This window comes from Cetorhinus maximus, chromosome 34, assembly GCF_964194155.1.
Source record: "Cetorhinus maximus chromosome 34, sCetMax3.hap1.1, whole genome shotgun sequence".
Classification (NCBI taxonomy): Eukaryota; Metazoa; Chordata; class Chondrichthyes; order Lamniformes; family Cetorhinidae; genus Cetorhinus; species Cetorhinus maximus.
In genome coordinates, this window is record NC_135912.1 from 10,741,880 (window position 1) to 10,769,480 (window position 27,601).

At 51.4% G+C, this 27,601-nt stretch overlaps 1 protein-coding gene across 1 annotated transcript in view; it reads left to right on the forward strand.

Moving 5' to 3' along the window:
* LOC144671721 (voltage-gated potassium channel subunit beta-2-like) overlaps nucleotides 1-27,601 on the forward strand; it is a 50,008-nt gene that overhangs the window by 19,729 nt on the left and 2,678 nt on the right. Inside the window, exons 6-12 of the mRNA XM_078533733.1 lie at nucleotides 1,174-1,218; nucleotides 2,181-2,224; nucleotides 3,333-3,419; nucleotides 12,061-12,146; nucleotides 20,668-20,788; nucleotides 23,359-23,453; nucleotides 24,872-24,992. Of these exons, the coding sequence (XP_078389859.1) occupies nucleotides 1,174-1,218; nucleotides 2,181-2,224; nucleotides 3,333-3,419; nucleotides 12,061-12,146; nucleotides 20,668-20,788; nucleotides 23,359-23,453; nucleotides 24,872-24,992 (599 nt within the window). The remainder of the gene's footprint in view (nucleotides 1-1,173; nucleotides 1,219-2,180; nucleotides 2,225-3,332; nucleotides 3,420-12,060; nucleotides 12,147-20,667; nucleotides 20,789-23,358; nucleotides 23,454-24,871; nucleotides 24,993-27,601) is intronic.

The window sequence follows — 27,601 nt, forward strand, 5'->3', positions numbered from 1 at the left end:
GGGAAGGTACCGAGGCTGGTTTGAAGGCTTGGTTCACTGGGGCCTCGTCCCTGTTTTTTCAGAATCTGTTAGACCCTCTTGTCCTCACCCCTCACATGCCCCCCCACCCACTCCCCATGCCCCTCACCCGCTCCCCATGCCCCTCACCTGCTCCCCATGCCCCTCACCCGCTCCCCATGCCCCTCACAGGCCCCTCTCCCACTCCCCATGCCCCCCATCCACTCCCCATGCCCCCCATCCACTCCCCATGCCCCCCATCCACTCCCCATGCCCCCCATCCACTCCCCATGCCCCCCATCCACTCCTCTTGCCACTTCCATGCCAAAAAACACCCATTACCATGCCTCTCCTACCCCCATGCCAACTCCATTAGCATTCACCCAGCATCCACCTTGACACTTGTCCACCTAAGAGCCATGTGGAGGTTGTAGCGTAATGGGTTAATAGGGTAGCTATGCTAATGAGTGATGTAGACAATGATGTATCAGTGACATCAGCAGTCATGTGCCAGTCTCCTGGGAGAGAGCTCTGTACTCAGGAAAGACATACCTACTCTGTAACCTAGCTAACATATAGTGTTAATAAACCAGTTAAAAGCAAGTATCAGAGTAAGATTACAGTCTCTCTACATAAGGTAGGTCATGCATACCAGAAGCCAACAACCACATCTAGAGCACATGAAACAGAGATGATAAAAATAAACACTCTAATACAGCTCTCACTCATACACGCTTGGTAGCAAAAAAAACTTCCATTCATGAAACCCATTCGAGGCTTTTGAATCAGTTATAAAAACAAATACACTTCTATTCCTTAGCCACATCAAATTCAGCTAATCCTGCTTAAAACTGCCAATCGTACTGTAAACTCAGAACCCCCTGCTGAGATATTTGTAGCTTTTGAAAGGGGGAGGGGGTGGGGAAAGGAGGAGGGGTCGGGAAAGAGGGGGTAGGGAAAGGGCGAGGGGGTGGGGAACAATGTTGGAGAGGTGTGGAAAGGGCGATGGGGTGTGGAAAGGGGGTGGGGATGGGAGGGGAAAGGCGGGAGGAGGGTGGGAAGAACAGGAGGGAAGCAAGTGGAAGGCAATCGAGAGGAAATGACCACAGGGATACAAGGTGAAAGTGGATAAATGGACACAATTCTGGATTAACCCTTTGTTTCTCTTCTCCACAGACGGTCCAGTTTTGTCATCAGCACCAAACTGTACTGGGGAGGACAGTGAGTATGTGAGGGGCCACACACACACATCCCTAGCCCTGTGTGTTCTCGTATTCCTCCCCACCCCACCTTTCTGTACTGTAATGGGTGATAGACTGAACATACCAGTGAGTGATGTAGAGTCTGATGTATCAGTGACATCAGTCGGTCATGTGTGAGACACGAGAGAGAGAGAGGGTGGGACACTCTGAGCTCAGGAGAGACATGCCTACTCTGTATATATTTATATATACTGTTAATAAACTAGTCTAAAGCAAGTACCAGAGTAAGAGTACAGTTTCTCTCGGTAAGATAGGACACACATACCCATAACCAAGAACTGCAGATCATGGTGACAGTACAAAGCACTATCCTCTGCTCAAGCACCTGCTCTAATGCCCAGCCCCAGTCTGCGCGTGTCTGCAGGCCACCCACACACAGCTTCAAAAGCAGGGTGCAGGCTGAACCTGTGTATGAATGATGTCCAGACAGCGAACACTGGGGTAGGCACTGGGGTGGGTGTTCCCGTGAGCATGAGAGTGTGTGAGGGTGTATATGTGAGGGTATGTGTGCATGTGTGTGAGCATGAGAGTGTGTGTGTGTGTGAACATGAGAGTGAGTGAGGGTGTGTGTGAGGGGGAGGTGCATGTGTTGGTGTATGTGTGTGTCTATTGTTGGATGAGCACCAGGTCAAGCCTTGTGTGATGCCCTCTGCAGTTGAATAGCCCTTGCTAAGGGGATGGCGTATGGCAGGACAGCTCACTTTCTGTGCTAACTGGGGCTAATGGCTGCTCCAATGAGGGATGGGAGTGGGTGCTCGGTTGGGGCAGTGGGTCGGAGCCAAAATGAGACCAGGCGTGGGGGAGCAGGAGAGCAAAGTGGAGGGACAAATACCATCACATTGTGTCCCCTGGGTCATGGCGGGAATCCTCCCCTCCATTGCATCACTGAGTGGAAAATAAATCTCTCTCTCCTTTCCACAGGGCGGAGACAGAGAGGGGCCTTTCCCGTAAGCACATCATTGAAGGTAAACTCCATCCCGTGAAAAACCTGTATTTACAGAGCGCCTCCCAATGTCCAAGCGTTTTGCAGCCAATAACGCACTCTATAAAATACAGTCACTGCTGCAGGGGCGAAAGTGCAACAGGCCAACTGACACACAGCATGGGCTGGGGGGAGTGAACTGTTCCTTTTACCCACTGTGTACCCTACATGTACAGGAGCTGATACTGAGACACACACACTGACACACACACATGGACCGTGCAGGAGCTGATACTGAGACACACACAGACAGTACAGGAGCTGATACTGAGACACACACATGGACCGTGCAGGAGCTGATACTGAGACACACACACATGGACAGTACAGGAGCTGATACTGAGACACACACATGGACCGTACAGGAGCTGACACCGAGACACACACACGCGGACCGTACAGGAGCTGATACTGGGACACACATGGACCATACAGGAGCTGACACTGAGACACACACACACACAGACAGTACAGGAGCTGATACTGAGACACACACAGACAGTACAGGAGCTGACACTGAGACACACACACACAGACAGTACAGGAGCTGATACTGAGACACACACACACAGACTGTACAGGAGCTGACACTGAGACACACACAAACAGTACAGGAGCTGACACTGAGACACATACACACACGGACTGTACAGGAGCTGACACTGAGACACACATATGGACTGTACAGAAGCTGACAGTGAGACACACACAGACAGTACAGGAGCTGACACTGAGACACACACACAGACAGTACAGGAGCTGATACTGAGACACACATACACGGACTGTACAGGAGCTGACACTGAGACACACACACACACGGACCGTACAGGAGCTGACACTGAGACACACACACACACGGACCGTACAGGAGCTGACACTGAGACACACACACGGACCGTACAGGAGCTGACACTGAGACACACACACACACGGACTGTACAGGAGCTGACACTGAGAAACATACAGACTGCACAGTATCAGTCAGGAGTGAATCATTCCATGATGTTAATATACTGAACATTGAGTGAAGTGATGTGTGTGATCCATGCTGTCTGCTCTTACACTCATTAACCTATGTTTCTGCTCAGGACTGAGGGGCTCCCTGGAACGGTTGCAACTTGAATATGTTGACATTGTCTTCGCATACAGGCCAGATGTTACTGTCTCATCCGAGGGTATGTTGAGTTTTTTTAATTAGCCGCACATTGATCCTGAGAATGAGAAGCTCCATCCCTCCATAGTCTAAATACCCAGTCTAGGGGTAGGGATGGAGGGTAATCTGTCCTAGTCTATGACCCTGTATCAGTAAGACCTTCTCTATACGTTATGAGTCAGGCACCTAGTTAAGTCATCAGCCTATGTAACTGTGAGGATCCAGGCTGGATAAAGGCCTGTGCAGAGCTGTATATCGTTGCTGCCAGTAATAAACTTCGAGTAATTGTGTTCACCCAGAACCCTCGTCAGTCTCAATATCTTGTATAGCATAGATAGCACAGGGACAGATTGAGACCCTCAACATATGTGGAGGCAGCAGACAGTAAGAGACTATAACATGGTGGCAGCGGTGGCTGCTTATATAGACCTTGCAGCAGCGAAGATAATTTCTGAAGATACCAGAACACAAGGCAGAAGATTACTTCAACGGTCGTGATTCCACTTCCCCAGCTCCAATGCAGGCTCCCCGAGGGAAGGAGAGTCTGTAAGCACACCATGTTAAGGGAAGTCTCTCATAGGGAACCTCAGTCCAGGTGCTTCAACCATAAGAGCTTGGCATCTGACACTCGGCACAGAGGCTAGTTCCCACAGACAATCGGCGTTCAGAAGTGAGTGAAGACCTCAGCCTGAGCTCAGCGATTTGGACAGCAGGCTCCGTTTTATCTGAACCGCTCATCCAAACAGTGAAGGCTAGAACCTCGAGTTTGTTTGTTTAAAAAAAGACAAACGGACCCCAGGCTGAGAGGGCGAGGGGAGGTCAACGCTTAGCACGACTGTCGGTCAGTTCCGACATTTTGTTTTTTCAGTTTTGGCACCGAAACCAGCTTCCCCCTCACCGACAATCGAGGTGTGGTAGCAATAAAACGGCATTGTTTCAACACTGTGATAGAAACAAGAAGCCAGGCACAATCTCTGCAATCTAAAGATCTGCAAGTTAAAGATTCTTCCTCTTCATTTCAAGCCAGGCAAGAAGCCAAGCATCTAAAGTGTTATTTTTTAAAAATGCAGCATAAAGAAAAGCGAGCATTTCCTCTTAACAGCGCTCTGTTATGAGCCCACAGCAATGCCATGTCACAGCATCTGTTCTCCGACAGCGCAGGGACAACGGACAGGCAGCAAGTGCAAATTCTCATCCAGAGACACAGCACTCAGCAACTACATTAGTGTAGCACCCAGTGCAGCCCATAGCCAAGGACATCACAATGCCGAATAGCATCTTGACTGTGAACTGGCACACAGGAGATCTTCATATAGAATTTCAACTCTTCAGACAGAAGACGCGTTTACACTTTGTGGAGCAGCGGGTACAGGAGCAGGAGAAACAGGCCACCAAGTTACCAACTGCCCTTGGCAAGGGGATGTGTAACCTCATCAGGGCTATCTGACGAAGACCAAAAGGACCCGATAAAATCTTCAAACTCACCAAAGGTCAGCTAAACGTCCCCGAGTTCACTTTCAAATTCACAGGCTGGAGTTCATGTCCTACAGACAACAGCCAAGAGAGAGCATCGATCGATTTATAAACAGGGGCCAGCGCCAAGGAGCCAAGTGTGACCTCAATGCCGATGCCCTTGCGGAGAGACTGATGGAGCTCGTCATCGCTTCAACGCCCATCAAGTCTTTCAGGAAAGCACCACCAGACAAAGTCAAAGGTTACTCAGTGGATTCACCACTGGACCAAGGTAGAAAGCCTGAGGAATTGGTGGCTGGCGGACAGCACCTTCAAGCCCTCCATCACCAATCTACTTTGCCGCGGTAACCAAAACATCAAAGATACCCGAAACCAGCACGCGGTGTGGCCTCGCACCCTCACCCAGACAGTGCCCAGCGTTTCTCAACATGTACAAACTCTGCTTCACCAGAGGGCATTGGGCAAAAATCTAGAACTAGGGGTCACTCTTTAAAAATAAAGGGTCGCTCATTTAAGACAGAGATGAGGAGAAATATTTTCTCTGAGGGCTGCGCATCTTTGAGACTCTCTTCCTCAAAAGGCGGTGGAAACAGAGCCTTTGAATATTTTTAAGGCAGAGTGAGATAGATTCTTGATTAACAAGGGGGTGAAAGGTGATGGGGGTAAGCGGGAATGAGGTTACAATCAGGTCAGCCGTGATCGTATTAAATGGAGGAGCAGGCTCCAAGGGCCGAGTGGCCTACTCCTGTTCCTAATTCATATGTCCATATGTTCATGACTCTTAGATCTCTAGGACTGTGTGATTTTCTGCCCCCCTCCATACCCTGCCTCAGACTTACCTATTTCCAAATTAATTGCGTGTCCACAACTCATATATTGTCACAGTCGTCCACAGTATTGACTGCAGACCCTCGCATGAAAGGTAAGCGTCGGTCTGATCCCAGAACCATCGCTGATGAATTGCCTTATACATTTTTTTGTGTTGTAGGTAACTACGCCCCCCGATCAAGGATCTTCTTTGTGGAAGGTGAGTGACCATCATGAGTGAGCCATTCTATTCCACTAAGCCTTCGTGGGTCATTGGGAGGGGGTGGGGGGAGGTGGGGCAGATGAGGGGGTATGGGGGAGGCGGAGAGAATTTGAGCTGCTCGTTTTTTTTTGCCCACCGATCATCACATGAGGCGCAAAACAGTCAAATATTGGCCACGGGCGATTGGACTGGCGCTCCCAGAGGAGTCATCGTGACAGGTTGAGGAGGGTGGAAGTTCAGCCCTTATGTGTTGGTTGGCCATCGGATCTCCTTTTCAGCCAACCGAAGCCAGCTGGGACGGAGTTGACGTCTTCCTGTGCCACTATAAACTCCACCCACCACACGTTTTCTTCAATTTATTCTTTTCACAGGTTGCGGGCATCGCTGGCTCGACCAGTATGTGTTGCCCATCCCTAACTGCCCTTGAGAAGGTGGTGCGGAGCTCCCACACCGCGGTCAGTCTCGTGTGGTCCCCACTGTCGATGCACCCACTGATCCCCTCAGCCCTTGCCCTACCCCACCCCCGGACTAGAAAGAGCCCAAGGATAAGGAGAAGGTGGGACTTGACCATGATGCCCTCCCTACCCGACGTACCTCCCCACCCCCACCCCAAGGCGCAATACCCTTACTTGGCGAATGGCCACATGTCCTTCAGGAGAGGGGAGGGCAGAAGATTGGCAGGCAAAGAAGGGGAGCCGGGGAGCAGGGCCTCTTACCTGGGGAACGTTGCGCCAGGCAAGGAGAAGACCTGAAGGAGGGAGGCACATAAAGAAATATCTGGAGGAGGAACAAGAGGGGCCCGACAGGCAAGTTTTCCAATCCGATTCTCCTGATGGACACAAATTCCTGGTGCCAACAGGACCAGAAATCAGGCTTAAACGGTGTTGCTCAGGCCTTCACCATGGCAACGGATCTTCCTGAGTGAAGTAGTTCCAAAGAAGTTTCTGAGGAACCAGGATGAGGCCTAAGGCCTCAGGTCCCTGATTCCAGAAACATTCAGTATGGCTGCCCACAGGGATCACTTTCCAGGCTTACAACTCAATCTCATTTTTCCTGTATTATTGTCTTAGTTTGCTGCTTTGTTCCTTTAACTGGGATATTTTATAATCAAACAGAATGGTTGAGGAAATGGTGACAACTATAGGAACAGGAGGAGACCATTCAGCCCCTCAAGCCTGCAGGCTACCATTCCATCATGGCTGATCGGTATTTTAAGTCCCCTTAACCAACAAAAATTTAACAATCTCAGTTTTGAAATTTTCAACTGACCCACAGACACAACATTCTTTCTGAGGGGGGAGAGAGTTCAGGATTTCCCCTCCCCTTCCTGACATCGCCCCTGTACAGCCGGGCTGGGATTTTAATGTTCCCCCTCCATGCTCCGGAACTCCCCCTCCACACGTCTCCCACCCCCGACAAACAGAGGAAATAGTTTTTCTCGATCGATTCCTTTAATCATCTACAACACCTCGGTTACATCACTCTTAAATCTTCTAAACTCGAGGGAACACAAGCCCAGTCTGTGCAACCTGTCCTCGCAATTTAACCCGAGCCCCGGTATCAGTCTGGTGGATCTACACTAACCCGGCATGTGTCGCTGCGCTAACCCGACGCGTGTCGCTGCGCTAACCCGACGCGTGTCTCTGAGCTAACCCGGCGCGTGTCTCTGCGCTAACCCGACGCGTGTCTCTGAGCTAACCCGGCGCGTGTCTCTGCGCTAACCTGACGCATGTCTCTGCGCTAACCCGACGCGTGTCTCTGCGCTAACCCGACGCGTGTCTCTGCGCTAACCCGGCGCGTGTCTATACGCTAACCTGACGCGTGTCTCTGCGCTAACCCGACGCGTGTCTCTGCGCTAACCCGGCGCGTGTCTATACGCTAATCCGGCGCGTGTCGCTGCGCTAACCCGACGCATGTCCATACGCTAACCCGGCACGTGTCCCTACGCTAACTTGGCGCGTGTCGCTGCGCTAACCCAGAGCGTGTCGCTGCGCTAACCCGACGCGTGTCCCTGCGCTAACCCGGCGCGTGTCGCTGCGCTAACCCGACGCGTGTCGCTACGCTAACCCGACGCGTGTCGCTGCGCTAACCCGGAGCGTGCCTATACGCTAACCCGGCGCGTGTCTCTGCGCTAACCTGGCACGTGTCTATACGCTAACCCGGCGCATGTCTCTGCGCTAACCCGGCGCGTGTCTATAAGCTAACCCGACGCGTGTCTCTGCGCTAACCCAGCGCGTGTCTCTGCGCTAACCCAACACCCAAGGCCAATGTCTCCTCCCTGAGGGGCAACACCAAGAACTGAACCCAGATAGTTCAGGTGGTGTCTGAGCAGCGCCCGGAGCAGGGATTTAACGTGCACCCTATTGGGGTCAAAGCTCATGAAACCCGAACAGAATCTCCTAAAACCCACGGCTCCCTCCCCCTCCCCCACCCCAGACAGTGTGACAGCCCCCACACCGACCCCTCCCACTCCCCCACCCCAGACACTCTGACAGCCCCCACACCACCCCCTCCCCCCAGACGGGTACCAGCCCCCTCACTCTGGGTGCTTTCTTGGGTCTTGTGCCTCCTCAGTCTAACCTGCGATCAGGTTTTTCAGTCTGTCTGCAGATCCAATCTGCAGACTCCTTCCTGAGCCAATGGGCAAATGCCTCCAACCCAAGGCTCCTAATAAAAACAACCATTTGCTTTCCCGTCACTGGTGCTTTGTGGTGATTTTCCTTGGGGAAAAATGGAAATACTGAGGTTTAATTGATTGATGATTCAACTAATAGTTGCTTTGAGCCCTGTTACCACTAGGCCTCATCCCTATTGTTGCCACTAAGGCTTCCTCTAGGCTGTTTGTGGCTGATGATACCTCCCAGGCCTGTTGCTACTGGTCCTCACTGCTACCCTCAATTGTTGCCTCTGAGGCCTGTTTCCACTGGGCCTCATCCCTAATATCACTCTCGCCACTGAGGCCTGTGACCTCCTGTTGTAATTTAACCCTATTGTCAGTTACTGCTGAGGCATGGGGCTTTCCGGGCCTGTTATTGCTACAGGCCTCATTATGCATGCTTGGCTGTGAGTCCAGGCCAATATGAGCATTAGCTCCCTGTTCTGTCAACGGAAGTGAATTGTTGACTTTGCTTGGTTGACATCTTTAAATGGTTAGAATAAGTTGTTATTTCTGTGATCTCTTTTGTCAATGTCTCAATGTTTATTCGAACAAGATTAAGGGATGTGAAGTGTTTGAAGCCTCTGTTATTGATACTTCAATAGTCTCTCTGATTAACACTTTTATAGGGTTGTAGGAACAGCTGTATTTTTTCAAAGTCGGATTTGTGAATAGGTATTTGTTTACTCTCAATAGTTCCACATCGAATCAGAATCACAGAATTTTAATGGCACAGAAGGAGGCCATTTGGCCCATTATCTCTGCACCGGCTCTCCAAATGAGCATTATGGCCGAGTGCCATTGCCCTAACTTTTCCCCTGTATCCTTGCACATTGTTTCCATTCAAATTATCATCTAATACCCTCTTGAATGCCTTGATTGAACCTGCCTCCACCACACTCCCAGGCAGCACATTCCAGACCCAAACCACTCGTTATGTGAAAAAGTTTTTTCTCACATCACATTTGCTTCTTTTGAAAATCACTTTAAATCTGTGCCCTCTTGTTCTCGACCTGTTTAGGAGCAGGAACAGTTTCTTCCTCTCTACTCTGTCCAGATCCCTCATGATTTTGAAGATCTCTTGCCATTGTTATTAGGTATACATTGTGCATACTGGGTGAATGGGTAAGGAAGGGATGACATTGAGTTGGCATGGAAGGTATAAAGGGGCATAGGGGTGTGAGGGCTCAAGGGCCTGAGATCTTCTAACACAACTGGGGCAAAGTCCCAGAGAAGCAGGTCAGGCCGTCTAACCAGCTCACCTCAGCAAATGTCCACCCTCATTGACCATTGATACTCTGCTTCCAGGATTGGCGAGCCCAATTAGGTAGGTGGTGGCGTAGTGGTATTGTCACTGGACCCAGGGGTAAAGCCCTGGTGACCTGGGTTCCAATCCCACTGTGGCAGATGGTGGAATTTGAATTCAATAAAAATCTAGAATTGAAAGTCTCAGGATGACCATGAAACCATTATCGATTGTTGTAAAAAAAAAACACCCATCTGGTTCACTAATGTCCTTTAGGGAAGGAAATCTGCTGTCCTTACCCAGTCTGGCCTACATGTGACTCCAGACCCACAGCAATGTGGTTGACTCTTAAATGCCCTCTGAACAAGGACAACTAGTGATGGGTAATAAATGCTGGCCTAGCCAGCGACGCCCACATCCCATGAACAAATAAAAAAATGCTCCACCTGCACCCACCCCCGCCAGTGGGTGCAGATGTGCGTACTGGGGCACTTCTTTATCAAGGTGGGTCTGGCTAGTCAGGAAATTTCCTGACTCAATGTACCTACCTCGGTGGCCAAAATCCTGCCCAAAGAGCCTGCAAAGGGATATAGACAGGTTAGGTGGGTGGGGAAAATTCGGCAGGTGGAGTGTAATGTGGGAACATGTGGACTTGTCCACTTTGGCAGGAAGGATAGAAAAGCAGAATATTATTTAAATGGAGAGAGATTGCAGAACTGCTGCAGAGGGATCTGGGTGTCCTGGTACATGAATCAGGAAAGGTCAGCGTGCAGGTACAGCAAGTGATTAGGAAGGCACATGGGATGTTGGTGTTTATTACAAGGGAGATGGAATATAAAAGTAGGGAATTCTTGCTACAACTATACCGGGCATTGGTGAGACCACACCTAGAGTATACAGGTTTGGTCACCTTACTTAAGGAGGGATATACCTACATTGGAAACAGTTCGGAGAAGGTTCACTCGGTTGATCCCTGGGATGAAGGGGGTTTGTCTTATGGGGAGAGGCTGAGCAGGTTGGGCCTCTACTCATTGGAGTTTAGAAGAATGAGAGGTGGTCTTATTGAATTATATCAGATTCTGAGGGGGGCTTGACAGGGTGGACGCTGAGAGGATGTTTCCCCTCGTGGGGGAATCTAGAACTGGGGGGGGGCACAGTTTCAGAATGAGGGGACTCCCATTTAAGACGGAGATGAGGAGGAATTTCTTCTCTCAGACGGTCATTAGTCTGTGGAATTCTCTCCCCCAGAGAGCAGTAGAGGCCGGGTCACTGAATAGATTCAAGGCTGAGTTAGACAGATTTTTGATTGACAAGGGAGTCAAAGGTAATGGGGGGACAGGCAGGGAAGTGGAGTTAAGACCACAATCAGATCAGCCGTGATCTTACTGAATGACAGAACAGGCTCAAGGGGCCGAATGGCCTCCTCCTGCTCCTATTTCTTATGATCTTACAACACTGAAAACTGCACCCACTGTTTTTTTTTAGAAAGTCATTTACTTGCTATTTACTGTGGCCCCTGCCCCAGACATGGCCCAGCCCACTCCCAATCCCTCTTGAAGACAATACAGAGAGTTGGCACCCGCACAGTCATTGAGAACACAACCCAGCATTTTGTCCCCTCTGGGGAGTGTAAGGAATCTGCAAAATACCGCTCCAGTTTAACCTCATGTCCCCGTATTCCCCCGAATCCATTAATCCGGATAATTGCCCATTATTCTGTGGGTCGCTATCAGGTGACCTCACAGCCTGCTCTGTTCTGAAGTGATTAGATTAGTTGTCAAACTATCAGAGTAACTGCGAGTTGTTAAACTGATGAAGGCCGGCTGTATTAATACACCAGAACCTTCTGGAAGGGGAACCCCAAAAGAAAAGGAGTTTCGTATAATTACATAAAATATACAGAAACAGGCCATTCAGCCCATCTCAATCTGTGCTTGGGCTTACACTTCTCACTCCACCTGCCTCCTCTCAGTATCACTTTCTATCCCTTTAGGTCTCATGCACTTGTCTAGTTTCTTTTCGAAAGAATCGCCGCCATTTCCCTCGTCCACTTCCTCTGATAGTGAGCTCCAAAGCCTCTGAGGGAAGAAATTCCTCCCTGTTTCACCGGCCAACTTGCATTTATAGCCCCTGGTTTTGGATTCTCCCACAAGGGAAGGGAACATTCTCTGCGTATCTACCACAGTCAGCGGGGAAGGTCGATGACGCTTTCAGGCTTGGTTCCAGCTCACTTTGCAATTCCTTCCACCTTCTTACAGAGATCGTCCGAGCCATGACATTCCTCATCAACCAGGGTGAAACAATGTACTGGGGAACATCACGATGGAGCACTGTGGAGATCATGGTGAGTGACTTTCGAAATGAACACAGTGCTGTTCCTTCCAAATCCTTAAATAGTCGGAGAAGGGGATAGAGTGGACGCTGGCTTCTATTGGCTGCTGGATGAGATACACCAACAGCAACTTGCATTTTTATCGCCACTTTTGCACCTTTGATGTTGGTTAAACATCCTGAGGGGTTTCTCAGGGGGGAGATATTCAGACAAAATTTCATTCTGAGCCACTTGAGGAGATATTACCAGAAAGAGAGAGAGAGACTTGGGGCCCAGGCATCTGAAGGCACGGCCGCCAATGGTGGAGTGATGGGAATCAGAGGTGATTGAGGTAAGAAATAACAAGGGGAAGAAGACACTGGTGGGAGTAGTCTATAGGCCCCCTAACAGTGGCTATACTGTCGGACAGAGAATGAATCAGGAAGTAGTAAGGGCATGTAAAAAAGGCAGTACATTAATCATGGGTGACTTTAATCTCCATGTAGATTGGGAAAATCAAATTGGCAGAGGGAGCCACGAGCAAGAATTCATAGAGTGTATTTGGGACAGTTTTCTAGAACAATATGTTGTTGATCCAACCAGGGATGAGGCTATTTTGGATCTAGTAATGTGTAATGAGGCAGGTTTAATAAATGATCTCAGAGTGAAAGATCCCCTAGGAAACAGTGACCATAACATGGAAGAATTTAGTATTCAGTTTGAGAGTGAGAAACTTGGGTCAGAAACAACTGTGCTAAACTTAAATAAGGGTAATTACAAAGGAATGAGGGCAGGGTTGGATGGAGTAGACTGGGAAAGGAGTTTAACAGAAAAGACGACTGATGAATCACAAAAAGCTAACATACAAGTTCAGCGGGTAATGGGGGAGGCAAATAGAATACTGGCCTTTATTTCAAAGGGAATGGAATATAAAAATAAGGAAACCTTGCTAAAACTACACAAAACCACACCTAGAATACTGTGAACAATTTTGGTCCCCTTATCTAAGGAAAGATACACTGGCATTGGATGCAGTCCAGAGAAGGTTCACTAGGTTGATCCTGGGGATGGAGGGGTTTTCTTATGAGGAGAGGTTGAGTAGGTCAGGCTTGTACTCATTGGAGTTTAGAAGAATGAGAGGCGACCTTATTGAAACATATAAGATTCTTAGGGGGCTTGACAGGATTGATGCTGAGAGGTTGTTTCCCCTTGTGGGGAAGAGTCTAGGACCAGAGGGCATAATCTCAGAGTAAGGGGGTGCCAATTTAAAACAGAGATGAGGAGGAGTTTCTTCTCTCAGAGGGTAGTGAATCTGTGGAATTCTTTACCGCAGAGGGCTCTAGAGGCTGGGTTGTTAGGTATATTCAAGGCTGAGATAGACAGATTTTTAATCAGTAAGGGAACCGAGGGTTATGGGGAAAAGGCAGGAAAGTGGAGTTGAGGATTATCAGATCAGCCATGATCTCATTGAATGGCGGAGCAGACCCGATGGGCCAAATGGCCTATTTCCGTTCCTACATCTTACGGTCTTATGATCGGGGGATGGGCGAGGGATCATAATTAGAGGAGTGCAGAGACCTCGGAAGGTGGAAGGTTGTGGGGGCTGGAAGAGCTCACAGAGATGGGAGAGAAGGTGGGGGGGTGGGAGAGACCATGGAGGGATTTGAAAGGAAGGGGGAGAATGTTTAAAGGACGTTATTGCCGGAGCGGGCAGCAATTTGGTGAGTGAGCAGCAATTTGGTGAGTGAGCAATGGCTGAACGAGACTCGGTGTGTGAGGTTAGTGACCCAAAACGTTAACTTTAAAGAGGGTTTGAGGTTGCAGAGGGAGAAGGAGGGGGGGGAGGGGATTAGACGGGTGAAGGCATAGCTACCAATGACAACGTGAAGGGAGGGAATAATGGACAAGAGCTAGTACTGGCGTGATGGGCTAAATGGCCTTCTGTACTGGAGTTACTATTAAGTGAGATGTCTCCAGAGCTTCCCTTACCCCCTCAGTCACACACTCTATGGACTTTTAGAACAGGGTAGACAATTCAGCCCATCGAGACTGTTCCGCCGGTCAACGGCGGATCTTCTGCCTCAACTCCACTTTCCCACCCGGTCACCAGATCCCTTGGGATCGAAAATCTCTCCCATCTCAATATTGAACGTACTCGGTGGCTGAGCATCCACGGCCCCCTGGGGGGGGGAGGGGGGGTAGAGATTTCCAAAGGTTCACAACCCCCCACCCCCACCCCCTCCGAGCGAAGAGATTTCTCCTCGGCTCAGTCCGGAATGCCTGACCCGGTGTCCGGAATGCCTGACCCGGTGTCCGGAATGCCCGACCCGGTGTCCGGAATGTCTGACCCGGTGTCCGGAATGCCCGACCCGGTGTCCCGAATGTCCGACCCGGTGTCCCGAATGCCCGACCCGGTGTCCGGAATGCCCGACCCGGTGTCCGGAACGCCCGACCCGGCGTCCGGAACGCCCGACCCGGCGTCCGGAACGCCCGACCCGGCGTCCGGAACGCCCGACCCGGCGTCCGGAACGCCCGACCCGGCGCCCGGAACGCCCGACCCGGCGCCCGGAACGCCCGACCCGGCGTCCGGAACGCCCGACCCGGCGTCCGGAACGTCCGACCCGGCGTCCGGAACGTCCGACCCGGCGTCCGGAACGTCCGACCCGGTGTCCGGAACATCGGACCCGGTGTCCGGAACATCGGACCCGGTGTCCGGCACGTCTGACCCGGTGTCCGGAACGCCTGACCCGGCGTCCGGAACGCCCGACCCGGCGCCCGGAACGTCTGACCCGGTGTCCGGAATGCCTGACCCGGTGTCCCGAGGCTGTGAAGCAGCCGGAGCGGGAATCTCTCAGCGTCCGTCCGCCCCTGTCAAACCGTCGAAGGGTTTTCTATGTTTCGGTGAGATCCCCTCTCATTCTTCCAACCTCCAGAGAATTCAGACCCTTTCCACCCGATCCCTCTTCCTGGGAGAATCCCACTCATCCCAGGGATCAGCCCAGTGAACCTTTCCCATGTTCCATGAGGAACATTGTCACTGTTAGACCCCCCCCTCCCCACAGAGAGACCAAATACTTCAATAAGTAACATCAAATCCCCAGAGACCAACTCAGCCCAACCAGATTTCACGTTTTAAGACTTTTGCTGTAACAGACCCGCTAAAACCAATATCCACTAAACATTCCTTGGCGGGCAACTAATACACACAAACTACAGGAAAGATATTTCCCCATTAACTTCCCCGACACCCCCAAAAAAAACCAGCCACGTTTCTACCTCCCTCCTCACCCTCAGCGGCAACGGAGAGCGGAACATTCCGGTCCCGCCGGCAGCGGGAAGCGGGGTGAGCAGCGGCGGCGGGAAGCGGGGTGAGCAGCGGCGGCGGGAAGCGGGGTGAGCAGCGGGGGCGGCGGGAAGCGGCGCCTTCATTTGGCGGGAGGTTAAAAATCAGCTTCCTGACGGGGAGATGACTTTGGGGAACCTGTTCTCGGGACATTGAAGGCGCCTCAAATGTGCGTCGAGTTTCATGGCAAAAAAATGATGAGAAGCCCGTTCGCATCGGCCCCTCGCGCACCAGCCGTTCGCGCATCGGCCCCTCGCGCACCAGCCGTTCGCGCATCGGCCCCTCGCACATCAGCATCAGCCCCTCGCGCACCAGCCCCTCGCACATCAGCCCCATGTGCACCGGCCCCTCGCGCACCAGCATCAGCCCCTCGCGCATCAGCCGTTCATGCATCAGCCCCTCGCGCACCGGCCCCTCGGGTTTATGAGAAGGCCTCCTTGCTGGAATTCAGTTCTCCGCCAGCAAGAAATTCGAACATTCAGTTTTGCGGCTGTGGCGTGAACCTGCCGAACTTTCCCTCTTCACTGGGCCTCCAGGGGAGTAGGTCCCACTCTGACCCGGTTGAGGGGCACTCAGAACCTCACTCGTATCGGGTGTCGGGGCAATACCTGCTCCGGGGCTGGGGGCGGGGGGGAGGGGTCTGTGTGATGAGGGAATACCAGGGTGCCTGAATGGGGGGGGAGGGGGGAGGGGGAGGGGGGGGGGGAGGGGAGGGGGGGGGAGGGGAGGGGAGAGGGGAGGGGGGAGGGGGAGGGGAGGGGGAGGGGGAGGGGGAGGGGGAGGGGAGGGGAGGGAGGGGGAGGGAGGGGGAAGGGGAGGGGAGGGGAGGGGGAAGGGGGGGGAGGGGAGGGGGAAGGGGGGGGGGAGGGGAGGGGGAAGGGGGGGGGGAGGGGAGGGGGGAGGGGGAAGGGGGGAGGGGGGAGGGGAGGGGGAAGGGGGGGGAGGGGGGGGAGGGGGAAGGGGGGGAGGGGAGGGGGAGGGGGGAGGGGAGGGGAGGGGGGGGGAGGGGGAGGGGGGAGGGGAGGGGAGGGGGGAGGGGGGAGGGGGGAGGGGGAAGGGGGGGAGGGGGAAGGGGGGGGGAGGGGGAAGGGGGGGGGAGGGGGAGGGGGAGGGGGGGGGTCTTTTGTGTGGGGTCTGGGGGGCCCTGTGGCTGGGTGTCGGTGGGGGACCCTGTGGCTGGGTGTCGGTGGGGGACCCTGTGGCTGGGTGTCGGTGGGGGAATGGGGTTTACGGAGGGTGGGGTTGGTGCTGTTGATGGTGGGTCCCAGGGGATTGGACTGAGGGTACGGGGGCAGCAATGGGAGCAGAGTGGGGAGGGGGGTAGGGTAGGGGGCAGTCGGAGGGGGATAGGGGGCAGTCAGAGTGGGGAGGGGGATAGGGGAGGGGGGCAGTCAGAGTGGGGAGGGGGATGGGATAGGGGGCAGTCAGAGTGGGGAGGGGGATAGGGTAGGGGGCAGTCAGAGTGGGGAGGGGGATGGGATAGGGGGCAGTCAGAGTGGGGAGGGGGATAGGGTAGGGGGCAGTCAGAGTGGGGAGGGGGATAGGGTAGGGGGCAGTCAGAGTGGGGAGGGGGATAGGGTAGGGGGCAGTCAGAGTGGGGAGGGGGATAGGGTAGGGGGCAGGTCCAGGGTGACAGTTTGGTTGTGGAGTGAGTCCGGACACTAAGAGGCACCACGTTTTCCAGTAACAACGATGAAGTGTATGGATGTGAAAGTGCGACCCCCTCAGAGTGGGGGAGGGTCCTTTCGGGTGGGGGCAGCTCAAGCTCAGCACAAGCGGCTGAAGAAAGGGACACCCTCATAACCACGAGGCAACTGGTTGTCAGCCACACCCAGCCGTGTCCTCCTCTTTCTGGTGAAGCCCATACGTCAGCAGCTTTGCTCCGGCCCCGTGGGTCTCACAACATCGAGACCCCAGCACGGTCTGGAGCTGCTGCCCATTCGGGACCACCTGCCATCGGCTGCAGACAGATGAAGGGAAGGAGGGAGGTGTCTCTAAGGGGCACGGCTGGTTCAGGGCAGCTAACCTGCGACTCCAAACCTCCATCCTCCCGGGTGAGTGTGGACATGCCTGACAAGGGATCATGTGGTTAGTCTCTTTATGCTGCCATGGCAATGGTCTCTCTATAGAGTCTCATGGGGACAAGTGGAGTCGTGTGAGAGAGAGAGAGGCTTCTCGCACATGGCTCTCACCACCCTGATCACAGAGCAATGTCTCCATGCGCAGTCACGTATGAACGGGAGGGAACCCTGTAAAGAATATGCTGACTAGATTTATCCCTTCAATTTGTTCACAGACCCACTGAGGCCCAGAAGATGCAGGCTGAGGCCCAGACGATGCAGGCTGAGGCCCAGACGGTGCGGGCTGAGGCCCAGACGATGCAGGCTGAGGCCCAGACGGTGCGGGCTGAGGCCCAGACGATGCAGGCTGAGACCCAGACGGTGCAGGCTGAGGCCCAGACGGTGCAGGCTGAGGTCCAGACGATGCAGGCTGAAGCCCAGACAGTGCAGGCTGAGGCCTTCCTGCTCACTCTCACCCAGATGAGGAGAAGGAGGGCCCACTGTCGGTTGGCACAGGGCCAGGAGGAGCAAGGGCCTCAGCAGCTAGAGGCAGTGGGGCATCTGGAAGGTCAGGATGCTGGCGAACAGGGTCTAACTGCAACAGTGAGCAACGGTCCAGCCACGGTTATATCGCAGGCGGGGCACCGATCTCCAGATGAACGAAAGGCAATGCCGGAGGCTCCTTCCGATGTCCCAGAATGTGGCTGCTCACACCTGCCAGCTTCTCCATGGTGATGTGCAGCCAAAAGGGCTTGGAGGCGATCCCATGCCAGAGGCACTGAGGGTCACCGCCGTCCCCTTTGCCCCAGTGGCTCTCTCGGGGCGTCCACTGGGGTCCAGTGTGGCATCTCCCAGTCAGCACCACACAAGCCCCCCCCACCCTGGGAGGTGACAGACACTCTGTTTGGGACAGTGCACCATTCGCGGTGACTGTATCCGTGTTGGTGGAGGGTGCAGTTGACACTGTGACTTCCTACTCAGAGTGGGGGTTGGACATGGAGCTGTGGCTGGTCTCCCTTGTTGTACCCAAACCCCCACCAACCCTTTTCTTGCGTGTACCTGGAATAGAAGAAAGATAGATTTAGTGGAAAAAGCACTTGCCACCACTCCTGGACTCCTGGAGAAGCGGCTCAGGCTGGGGCCACGTGTCGCTTTCTCTCCTGGGGCACCCTGGGTCTCGACAGAATCTGGAGCTCCCGCCCTGCAGCGAGTGAATGGGTGTCCAGGGACCCTTTAAATATGGCACCTGGGCCTCCGACTCCATGAGGTAATTGCAGGGCCGGTGACTTCCAGTCCGCCCCACCATGGGGTTCACTTTGCCCTGCCTGGACGCGTGGGTAATGAGCTGAACAGTGCGAGACTGTGCCAGGTCATCCATCCCGCCCCAAGGTAGAAATAACTCTCACTTCCATACCCGCTGCCAAACTTAGACTCCAGAACTGAAGATTCCGCCCATAGTCTTGTTTTTAATGTTCCAGGATCCTCCCTGTCCCACCAAGGTGAATCTTGCAATGTCCCTGTAAACAAAGCCCCCTTCACTCAACCCTTTCAACACAATTGAATGGACTTCTCATTGTAAGGCATCCTCTGGTGATTCTGTGTTCTCTAACTCTTCACAAGCCTCGTTCCTTTGAACCAGCTGTCCACCCCCACCAGCCCACTGCTTGGTGGACGTTGTATTTCTATGTTTGTGTAGTACAAACTTACTAATCTCACACAGGACTGGTAAACTAAAGGTAGGTTCGGTTTACTTGAAGATTAGTACAGGATGGCGCAACAGACAGATTCACTATAAAGATTCAACAGCTATTGTCAGCTGGAAAATACAGCTGCATTTCCTTCACACCACATGCTGCTAGCTAAACAGAAAGCTCCTCTGAACAATATCTGCTGGTCACATGGTTTACATCCTGACTACTTACTCATTAGCATGTTTCTCTTAAAGAGATATCACAACAGTAGTCAACCCCCAAGACTGCTTGGCATAACAGTACCTGTTGTGGGCCATCTTCCCCCAAGTCTCTTGGTCTTCCTCACTCTGAAAGCCCGTAAGCCTGTACAAAGCAAGGCCAGCTGCCTCCTCCTTTCTGTCCAGGTGTTAAAACTTGCACCTAACTTTCAATACATTTTGGTTTAAGTTCCTACCTCCATAGCAGACAGATCACATGGGCTTGTCTCTGGGAAGATTTAGTAGGAGGTCACACCTTGCCCCTACAGCTCCAAACTATCTTGATTTAAAGGAGATAGTTTAAAACAAAGCTATCTTATAAAGCCAAGCATCACACACTAGGACTGTATAATTATTTGTTTATTCTTTCATGGGATGTGGGCATTTGTTGCCCATCCCTAATTACCTTTGAGTTGAGTGGCTTGCTAAGCCATTTCAGAATCATCCACATGGCTGTGGTCTGGAGTTATATGTAGGCCAGGCCAGGTAAGGACAGCAGATTTCCTTCCCTAATGGACTTTAGTGAACCAGATGGGTTTCTACGACAACTGATAATAATTTCATGGTCACCATTACTGAGACTAGATTTATATTCCAGATTTATTAACTGAATTCAAATTCCACCAGTTGCCCTAGTGGGATTTGAACCCATGTCCCCAGAGCACTAGTCTGGGCCTCTGAATTACTAGTCCAGTGACAATACCACTAGACCCCTCACATCATTGTAGTTAGTTAGGGGTGTACAGGGCCGGAAAGACTGGACCTTCCTCAAAGAAGATGGCATGAAGCGCTACAGGCCCCAGGATGGACCTTCCTCCCACTCCCATCTCTGGTGAGATGGATAACGTCACCGGCAGCAGCTGAGAGTCTACGATTGGCCTCAAGACTCCTTCCCTCTGTTTCTGTCCCTCCCTCCCTCAGTCAGTCTGTCCTTGCCTCAAACTGTGAATCTCTGGCTCCCTCTTGGCTGCCCTCTGTTGATTACCAGAAGGTGGAGGCCTATGAGGGAAAGCATCAACCTTAGTTCCGTATCTCCAATGTAAACCATATAGACTCCTGTGAGATGAAGGTGGGACATTTGAGACAGTGGAGAATGGGATTGTAGAGGGAGTTTCAGAAATAATTCTGTTGATGCTGTATTGTGACAGTTAGGATTCATGCCTATTTGTCGGTGAGTGCCATCCCATCTCCCTCTGTTTTCAGGAGGCTTATTCCGTGGCCCGACAGTTTAACCTGATTCCTCCATCGTGTGAGCAGGCAGAGTACCACCTCTTCCAGCGCGACAAGGTCGAGACTCAGCTTCCTGAACTCTACCACAAGATTGGTCAGTGTTCCCCACAGATGCCTGTAAACACACTAAACACACTGCAACCACACTGCAAACACACTGCAAACACACTGTAAACATACTGTAAACATACTGTAAACACACTGTAAACACACTGTAAACATACTGTAAACACACTGTAAACACACTAAACATACTGTAAACACTAAACATACTGTAAACACACTAAACATACTGTAAACACTGTAAACATACTGCAAACACTGTAAACATACTGTAAACACTAAACATATTACAAACATACTGCAAACACTGTAAACATACTGTAAACACATTGTAAACATACTGTAAACACACTGCAAACACTAAACGTACTGCAAACACTGTAAACATACTGTAAACACACTGCAAACACACTAAACATACTGTAAACACACTGTAAACATACTGCAAAAACACTGTAAACATACTGCAAACACACTGCAAAAACACAGTAAACACACTGTAACCATACTGCAAACACACTGTAAACACACTAAACATACTGTAAACACACTGTAAACATACTGCAAACACTCTGCAAACATACTGCAAACACATTGCAAACATACTGCAATCACACTGTAAACACCCTGTAAACACACTGTAAACATACTGCAAACACACTGCAAACACCGTAAACACTAAACACACTGTAAATATACTGCAAACACACTGTAAACATACTGCAAACACACTGTAAACGTACTGTAAACACTGCAAACACAGTAAACATACTGTAAACACACTAAACGTACTGCAAACACACTGCAAAAGCACTGTAAACACACTGTAAACATACTGCAAACACACTGTAAACACACTGCAAACACATTGCAAACACACTGTAAACACACTGTAAACATACTGTAAACACAATGTAAACATACTGCAAACACACTGTAAACATACTGCAATCACACTGTAAACACCCTGTAAACACACTGTAAACATACTGCAAACACACTGCAAACATACTGTAAACACCCTGTAAACATACTGCAAACACACTGTAAACATACTGCAATCACACTGTAAACACACTGTAAACATACTGCAAACACACTGCAAACATACTGCAAACACACTGTAAACATACTGCAAACACACTGTAAACACTAAACACACTGTAAACACTAAACACACTGTAAATATACTGCAAACACACTGCAAACATACCGTAAACATACTGCAAACACACTGTAAACATACTGCAAACACACTGCAAACATACTGCAAACACACTGTAAACACACTGCAAACACACTGTAAACACACTGTAAACATACTGCAAACATACTGCAAACATACTGTAAACACACTGTAAACACTAAACACACTGTAAATATACTGCAAACACACTGTAAACATACTGCAAAAACACTGTAAACATACTGTAAACACTAAACACACTGTAAATATACTGCAAACACACTAAACATACTGCAAACACACTGCAAAAACACTGTAAACACACTGCAAAAACACTGTAAATACACTGTAAACATACTGTAAATACACTGTAAACATACTGTAAACACTGTAAACATACTGTAAACACACTGTAAACATATTGCAAACACACTGCAAACATACTGTAAACACACTGTAAACATACTGCAAACACACTGCAAACATACTGCAAACACACTGTAAACACTAAACACACTGTAAATATACTGCAAACACACTGTAAACACTAAACACACTGTAAACATACTGCAAACACACTGCAAAAACACTGTAAAACACACTGTAAACATACTGCAAACACTGCAAAAACACTGTAAACATACTACAAACACACTGTAAACACACTGCAAACACACTGCAAAAACACTGTAAACATACTGTAAATACACTAAACATACTGTAAATACACTAAACATACTGTAAACATACTGTAAATACACTGTAAACATACTGTAAACACACTAAACACACTGCAAACATACTATAAACATACTGCAAACACACTGTAAACACACTAAACACACTGCAAACATGCTATAAACACACTGTAAACATACTGCAAACACACTGTAAACAAAATGCAAACACACTGTAAACACACTGCAAACACACTGTAAACATACTGCAACTGCTCAACCATGCATCAGTTGGTAGCCGCCTCATATGTGAGATTTAAGCGCTCAAGCTTTCACTCTGTCTCTATCTGTGTGTCTGCCTCCCTGTCCATCTCTCCCCCTCCCACTCTCCTCTCTATATCTGTGTGTGTCTGCCTGCCCGTATATTTCTTTATCAATCTGTCATCCCTGCGTCACCGCCACCCCCCATCCATTTCTCCATGTGTACCATTTCCTCATTCCCCCTCTCTCTGTCTCTCCCTGCCTTTAACTCTCTCTCTCTCTCATTCACTATCAACCCAAATCTTTGTATCTCTCAGTCTCTCCCTGCCTTTCACTCTCTCTCTCTCTCATTCACTATTTCATCATTTCTGGACTTCACTCTGTCTCTGTCTCTCTCCCTGCCCCTCACATCTCTCCATCACTCTCTATCACTCTCTCTGTCTCACATTCTTAACATAGAATTCTGTGTCTCTCCAGGTCTAGGAGTTATGACCTGGTCTCCACTGGCGTGTGGCTTAATCACTGGAAAGTATGAAGACTGCATTCCGGAACATTCCAGGGCTTCCTTACCGGTAAGGTGCAGCCATAGGGAAATTTACCACAAAACCACTTAGGTCTTGAAACTTAGATGGAAAATTCAGGCTCATGTTCAGCATCAGTATCAGAACCAAAAAGGGTTAGATAAAGAGTAAAGCTCCCTCGACACCGTCCCCATCAAACACTCCCAGGACAGGTACAGCACGGGGTTAGATACAGAGTAAAGCTCCCTCTACACTGTCCCCATCAAACACTCCCAGGACAGGTACAGCACGGGGTTAGATACAGGGTAAAGCTCCCTCTACACTGTCCCCATCAAACACTCCCAGGACAGGTACAGCACGGGGTTAGATACAGAGTAAAGCTCCCTCTACACTGTCCCCATCAAACACTCCCAGGACAGGTACAGCACGGGTTAGATACAGAGTAAAGCTCCCTCTACACTGTCCCCATCAAACACTGCCAGGACAGGTACAGCACGGGGTTAGATACAGAGTAAATCTCTACCTACACTGTCCCCATCAAACACTCTCAGGACAGGTACAGCATGGGGTTAGATACAGAGTAAATCTCTACCTACACTGTCCCCATCAAACACTCTCAGGACAGGTACAGCACGGGGTTAGATACAGAGTAAAGCTCCCTCTACACTGTCCCCATCAAACACTCCCAGGACAGGGACAGCACAGGGTTAGATACAGAGTAAATCTCTACCTACACTGTCCCCGTCAAACACTCTCAGGACAGGTACAGCACGGGGTTAGATACAGAGTAAAGCTCCCTCTACACTGTCCCCATCAAACACTCCCAGGACAGGGACAGCACAGGGTTAGATACAGAGTAAAGCTCCCTCTACACTGTCCCCATCAAACACTCCCAGGACAGGGACAGCACGGGGTTAGATACAGAGTAAAGCTCCCTCTACACTGTCCCCATCAAACACTCCCAGGACAGGGACAGCACAGGGTTAGATACAGAGTAAAGCTCCCTCTACACTGTCCCCATCAAACACTCCCAGGACAGGGACAGCACGGGGTTAGATACAGAGTAAAGCTCCCTCTACACTGTCCCCATCAAACACTCCCAGGACAGGTACAGCACGGGGTTAAGAATAGAGTGAAGGTCTCTATCTGTACAATGTGTTTTGCAACTCTCGTGTCCACTGGTGTCCAGTAACCTGGACAAGTCCATTTGTTTATTTCTAAATGAAGACAGTGTGACCTTTCTGAACTTTCACACTGGGGCCTGCTGAACGAGGGTGAAAGCAGCTCAGAATTTCACCCCCCTCCTGCTTGCCACTTTGACCCCACCCATCTGGACTGGACTAAACCCAAGGCTGGGAGGTCAGAGTTCAGGGTGGAATCCAGTCCCCTTGTTGGCCTTTCACCTCCTCCTGTTCACCTGTTCTTCCTGCCCCATTTCAGGGTCTGACCAATCCTGTCTTGGTCCGCAGGGCTACGAGTGGCTGAAGACAAAGATAACCAGTGAGGAAGGCCAGCTGCAGCAAGCCAAGATCAAGGCACTACAGCCGATCGCCGACAAGATGTCCTGCACCCTTGCTCAGCTGGCGATTGGTGAGCCTGCGCACTTTCTCGCGGGGGTTAATAAACACGGCGTACTGACAGTGGGGCCTGAGGTCAGGGGTTAACATTTTCATCTTGTGGTGCCTTAACAAACCAACAGCCTCGATCAGTAGGCCACGTACGGCCTCTTGTTACCATGGACGTCGATGAAGCCTGTGCCAGTGCACTTGGCAACATGAAGGCCTCGAGCCTAAACGCTCTGGCTGCGAACGCATTGGGGGCTGTAATTGTCAGCGAGGGGCAGAACTCGGAGAGCACCTTCACCGTACGGCCCTGCAGCTGCTCAAGAATTAGCCCCGACCCCAACGACCTTCCTGATCCCGGCCTCGCCAACATCACCAGAGTGAATTACCGAATCGGTTCCTCCCCAGCCTGTGAACCTGGGAATACGCCGGTTATCCTGTCTTCCCCAGGGGCAGGATTTTGAGGTCAGCAGGAAACCCAGCTGCGATTTCCTGCTGCCGGACCAATTTAGGCCCATCGACCGTGAACGGCGGCCTCCAATGGCCGGCGAGTGGCAAGCAGCGGGCGGTTAGCCTGTCGGACCACCGGGTGTTTAAATCCGGCACAGCCAGGCCCTGGAAGGCTGCCGGCAACGAGGAGAATGCCAGTGTTGTCCCGCAGGTGAGTATAAATTACGGAGAGTAAAGCAGCTGCAAACGCCAGGGTGGAGGGCAGGTCGGGTGGGCACTCGGCCCCCCGCTTTTAGGATGAGTGCCTTATGGTCCATCTGGAGGAGGTGGCTGCCAGGAGGTATACCCTTGTCCCCAGGGATGGGAGGATGAGGCCACCGCACCTCACCAAGAGGGCATGGGAGGAGGTAGCAGCCCAGGTGAGCAGCCATGACGTGGTGCAGGCTGGAAGAGGTTCAATGACCTGCTGCCCACAGTAAGGGTGAGAACCATGTTGGCATGGGTCAGTTTGGTGAAGTGTTAAGGGCTGCCCCCTCCCCACCCCCCGTGGACCTCAGGGGTGCTAGAGTCTGAGTGCCAACCGTCACTGACACCGGAGCTGGCCAAGGGGGTGATCCCTGGCTGCTTGGGCTGAGTCCCTTGCGGCTTGAGGGCCACGACTCGGATGTGCCCTGCAGGCTGCTCCTCAGCTGGGGTTGGCCAGGCTGCAATGGCGCTGCAGGTAGAGAGTGGACTCATCAATGTTCCTCTGTCCTTTCAGGAGAAGATGAGCCATAACCAAGCCAAGAGGTCACGTACAGGCAGAGGCCCGCCCAACCTCCTGCTGTTCAGCAGGCTCGAGCAGGACACCCTTGAGCTCGAGAGCTGGCACACTCCCTGTGTAACCAGGCGTGGAGATGTTGGGATGCCAGACGAAGATAAGGCCGCAGTGCTCAGAGGTGAGACTTTCGGATTGTGCATTCTAGCGTAGTCTCTTCATTGATGGGAGCCTCGAACCTGGAGTGCCCATTGATCATTGGAAGACGAGGGCACCATGATGCAGATCGCCATTGTCTCAGCAGGGTGCCTGACATGCACAGTGACTGTGTGAACACTTATGACATGCCCTTCTTCTCCCTTTCAGATTTGCCACCACACACACAATCACAGGACCCCGAAGACCCACCCCTGACCCCAGAGCACCACGGGCTTCAGCTGCACCTGTGTCATACCCGCTCTCTGAACCAGGCACCAGCGCAGATACCAGCACCTCGGTGGGTATTAGATCTTTGGCCAGAAAGTCAGTGCACAGCGGTGAGGGCACTCCACACTCGCTTGAGGTGCAGGCAGAGGCAGAGAGTGCCCAGGGCGCCGGGAGTCGGAGGACTGCTGGAGACCAGGACGATGCTCAGTTGAAGGCTGATGCTGAGCCTCTGGAATCATCCATTAAGCAGCAGATGCTGGATGTCCAGCGAGATGTGCGGGAGGATCTGGTGGAGATCCATGAGGGTCTGCATGCCACGGTCTCCATTGTGGAGGAGTCCATGCGGAGCGTGAGCACTGCGTTGACCCTCATGGCCGAGTGCACTTCCTCCTCCATGGAGAGAATGGTGACTCATGGAGAGGCAGCTCCAGGGCAGTTATTTTAACTGGTCTGGGGTTGAAGATCAGAGAAGTTTCTGATAATTTGTTATGAATGTCAACATGAAATAAATTTTCTTTTGTCGTCATGGCCTGAGTATGCTTCACCTTTTTGTTTTATTGGTGCGGGGTACGCCAGTATGTAATGCTGGATGTAGGTGGCTCTGAACTTTATTGCACAGGCACTGAGTGGACTTTGGTTCAAATGAAAGGGTCATTTCAGACTTCGAGGATGGAGGAGGCAGCCCTAGTGTGAAGCTGATCTTTGGCAGCCTAGCTGAAGGAGCATTGGATCAAGGCGTCCCTGGTATCCCTGCCTCCCTGGAGGTTACCGAGGTCTGCCTCCACACCCTCAGCATTCTCCTCACTGTCTCCTCTTCTACTCACTACTGGACTCATCCTCTGTGGCCTGTGGAGCTGCACCAAGATCCTCTTCCTCCAGTGGGACCCCCCTTGCCAGTGCCAGATTGTGGAGAGTGCAGCATCCAACCACTACCAGTGACACCCGCTCTGGGGGGTATTGTAGTGCTCCCCCTGAATGGTCCAGGCATTGGAAACACATCTTCA